This window comes from Lissotriton vulgaris, unplaced genomic scaffold, assembly GCF_964263255.1.
Source record: "Lissotriton vulgaris unplaced genomic scaffold, aLisVul1.2 SCAFFOLD_2509, whole genome shotgun sequence".
In the NCBI taxonomy this organism is placed as follows: Eukaryota; Metazoa; Chordata; class Amphibia; order Caudata; family Salamandridae; genus Lissotriton; species Lissotriton vulgaris.
In genome coordinates this window covers 101,556-105,041 of record NW_028246142.1, presented here as the reverse complement: position 1 = coordinate 105,041, position 3,486 = coordinate 101,556, and the positions used below count along the sequence as shown (strand labels likewise).

Genomic DNA, 3,486 nt, shown 5'->3' with positions numbered 1-3,486 from the left:
CCATGATAGATGCTGTTTATTGCTAGAAATTGCTGCTTATACTTGTGCAAGCTATGTTTCAAAATATAACGTTAGCAGGGGTTTCAGGAAGCTGTACCACGTGTACCAGGGTAAGTGTGTGTGTGTGGGTGTTGGTCTGGGAGCTGACTGTGAAGCTAAACACTCTTTTGAAGGCCTATTTTCACCTTGTTTATTTTGGTGCACAGAAACGTGTGTTTGTAAGCCTGCATGCATAGTGGGCCCTGAGACCTTTATTTACTAATGGAGAAAGCTAGTTATTTTAGCATGTTTTCAGATTTTTATCACGCAGGGCCCACATCGGACCTTCATGTTACTAAGGCTGTCAGAACTCTCCTTTCTGGTGGTGTTAGATGGTAGAACGGGACCCTCCATCATCTGCCCCCTCTTGTTCATTTATGAACACACTCTTAAGTGAGTATTTTGATGAATTTTCTGCTAATGGTGGAATCCATGGCATGTCATTGACATAGCACTTAAAAGTAGTTGGACGTGCAACATTTTCGTCTGACCTTAGTAGTTGGATATACTGTTGACCTGATTTGTTGAGCAGGCGCTCATACTGAGTAGCTGTAGTGTCGTTGCTCAGTGTGTCTCTACCTGGGGGAAGAGGTGGGGCTGATGGTACTCCAGAGTGTGTGTCAGGTGGTGCTGGATGTGTACTACATTGTCCTAGCTCGATCATTTGTACCTGTTCTCCATTCCCGTCCCCAGGAGCCCGATCTATGTCTTCATATTTTGGTGTCTGGTAAATCCCTGTCCTAGCATAATTCATCCCTACAGCTTTTGTACTCCATTTCTTGACACAGTGGCTCCCTAACTGAAAGGCGCAACACAGAAAGACCATAATTCCGACTATAGGTATCATCATCTTTAGAATAGCAGTTAGCCAGGAGGGCATCCAGTCAAAGTCGAACCAATCCGTTGGGATAATGTCTGCAGGGGCACCTCCTTCCTCGATCATTTCTTTTCCCAAGTTAGTCAACTCCTCAATGGCCCTTGATATGGATCCGTTGTCCTCGTCGTTTCCAGGTATGAAAGTGCAGCAGGATTTCCCTATTTGATGACACAGACCTCCATCTTTGGCCGTTAGCATGTCAAGGAAGTAACGATGTTCCAGAACCATTAGTCGTAATGGGCGCAGTTCTTCCCTTATTGCATTTAGGCCATCTCTGGTGCTGTTTATTGCTTTCATGACCTCATAGCGGGTTACTTCCAGCCAACGGGCAGTAGCTTGAGTTTGAAACATTGGGAATGCCCCTCCGAAGAAAAGCTGGGCCTCGCTAAAGAGGCGGAACTCTTCTGGGACCTTACCACGGGCTTCTCCTGCAAAGTACTCTGCTGCTCGCCGGTGTCGATGGAGGAATGTCAGGTCACCTGTCATTGGATGTGACAGGATGTGGGAAGCATTTGATGCTGGTACGACCAGATGAATTTCATGCAAAGTTACCAAGGTACACAGTCCGAGCCACTGAGGAGGTAGTTGGGGATAGAGGTGCTCTCCGCAAGCCCAGTAATAATCCATTAGAGTAGTGGTGCCGAACTGCATATCGAAGCTGAAAATCGTGGAATTACAATCTGTGTTGCGCCCAACAGCCACCGAGCCATTTCCTATGAAACAAAGAGAAGGGTTTTTCAGTTTGAATCCTTTTTTATGTTCTGGCATTCCTTCCCCACCCCAGGTGTACCTCCCGCTCTCTTGAGCCCATATTTGATCACACTTATCCTCAACATCCCAGTCAATATCTTCTTCATACTCTGTCTCTCCAGCCCAAGGGGGTCCCAAGGCTGCCGCCTTACACCACAACCCTCCGGGGTCCTGCCATTTGTTGTTAAGGTAGACCTGTCCCTCGAGGCGTAGCATTGTTCTATTCTTACACGGACAGGGGCCGGGGGGGTGTGTATATGATTCATCACATCCTGCCCGGGGTATGTCGTTTGTTATATACCCACGCTTCCTAATGGCCGGTTCCTGCCAATCCATGCCCTGTATCCCTATCCTTCGCATTTCCTTGAATTCCTCCCGGAGTTCAACTGGGTCGGAGACAACCTTGTGCACAGTGTAAGTGTAGTCCCATGTTGTGATGTTTACAATGGCTAATACCATCTGGGTTGAAAGGACCCGAACCTGCCCTATTATCCGGCAGATGTACAAGTGCAGTAGGCACATGGCTATGTGCGGTGGGACTTCCTTGGGAAAAATCAGTCTGTCAGCACCCACTGCATGGGGAATGTAGGAGCATACGTAGCAAGACTCATTTGTCACTCTTTTCCCTACTGCTGTCATGTCCCTGTACCAGGAGTTGTCTACTAGAGAGGAGTGGACTGAATGGTCCCTTACTATTTGGGGCAGGCTGAGCATGGGCCCTAGGCCTTCTTGTATTTGCACGAGATGTTGGAATGTTTTATGCCCTATCTTCTGATTCTTACGGGGGACGAGAGGTTTTGTTCTGTACGGGGCAATAGCGAATCTGCGTTTTCTATGGTGGCGGGAAGGGTGGCGGTAGGACGCTAGTTTCGTGGCGTTGGTAGCTATCTTCCAGGAACTAGTTCTTTCCTCTGGGGTACTGGGTGGGAGTTCAAGGTGCACACTAATGGACGTATTGCTAGCAGTGCTGTTTTCTGGGAGTTCAGGACCTAGTGTGCTGTGTGGTGCTGTTTGCTGTTTGAGTGTGACCGCTGGTACAGTGGATGGAACAATAGGCAGTGAGGCAGCTTGGCTGTTTCTATCACTATAACTTTTTACAGCAAGAAAAAAGATATACCAGTTGAATGTTGCTAGTGCCACTCCAACAATAATACAAAACATAAGAACAGTGAGTATACATAACTTTGCTTCATAGGCGCTATATTCGTGGACGTCTTCTTCTTCTTCTTCAATGATGGATGGAACGGTGGATGGGAAGTCGTCGTCCTCATTCAGGGGGATCATGGCCATGTTGTTTCCCTCTTTTAGTCCATTGGCTGTTGCTGCGCAGGTGCAGGATCGAAGCGGACGTCTCTCCTGTGGATCCATGCTTTCCTTTCGCTTATCCGGATGGCAGTTGGAGAAGAGTCAATCACTTCAAAGGGTCCGTCGAACTTAGGATCTTTCCAACGCCTGACGTGCCTCCGGATGAAGACGAGAGTTCCAGGACGGATTGGTGGGAGCTCAGGATCGATGGGGCCCTTCTCCTTCCTTTTGGATACCTGGACAGAGAGGAACTGCGCAGCGCGGGTTAGTGTGCACAGGAAGTCATAAAGCTCAGCCTTAACAATCTCAGAGGATGACTCGCTATCAGTTTTGGGCCTGCTGGGAGGGACTGCTACATTTATGGATCGTCCGGTTACAAGTTGGTGGGGGGTGAGGTGGTGATCCGAGCTCGGGGAATTTCTTAATGAGAAGAGGGCCAGTGGGAGACAGTAGAGCCACTTTTTGCCAATGGTGGCGCTAATTTTGCTTATTTTGGTTTTGAGTAAACCGTTGAG

The 3,486-nt window shown here is 48.3% G+C and overlaps 1 protein-coding gene across 1 annotated transcript; it reads right to left on the bottom strand.

The window, feature by feature from the left end:
* Positions 1 to 330: 330 nt before the first annotated feature.
* LOC147666132 (uncharacterized) lies at positions 331 to 3,037 on the bottom strand. Its single transcript, XM_086949278.1, has one exon. The coding sequence runs from the start codon at positions 3,032 to 3,034 to the stop codon at positions 368 to 370; it is 2,667 nt and encodes an 888-aa protein (XP_086805404.1). The 5' UTR covers positions 3,035 to 3,037; the 3' UTR covers positions 331 to 367.
* Between the last annotated feature and the right edge of the window lie 449 nt (positions 3,038 to 3,486).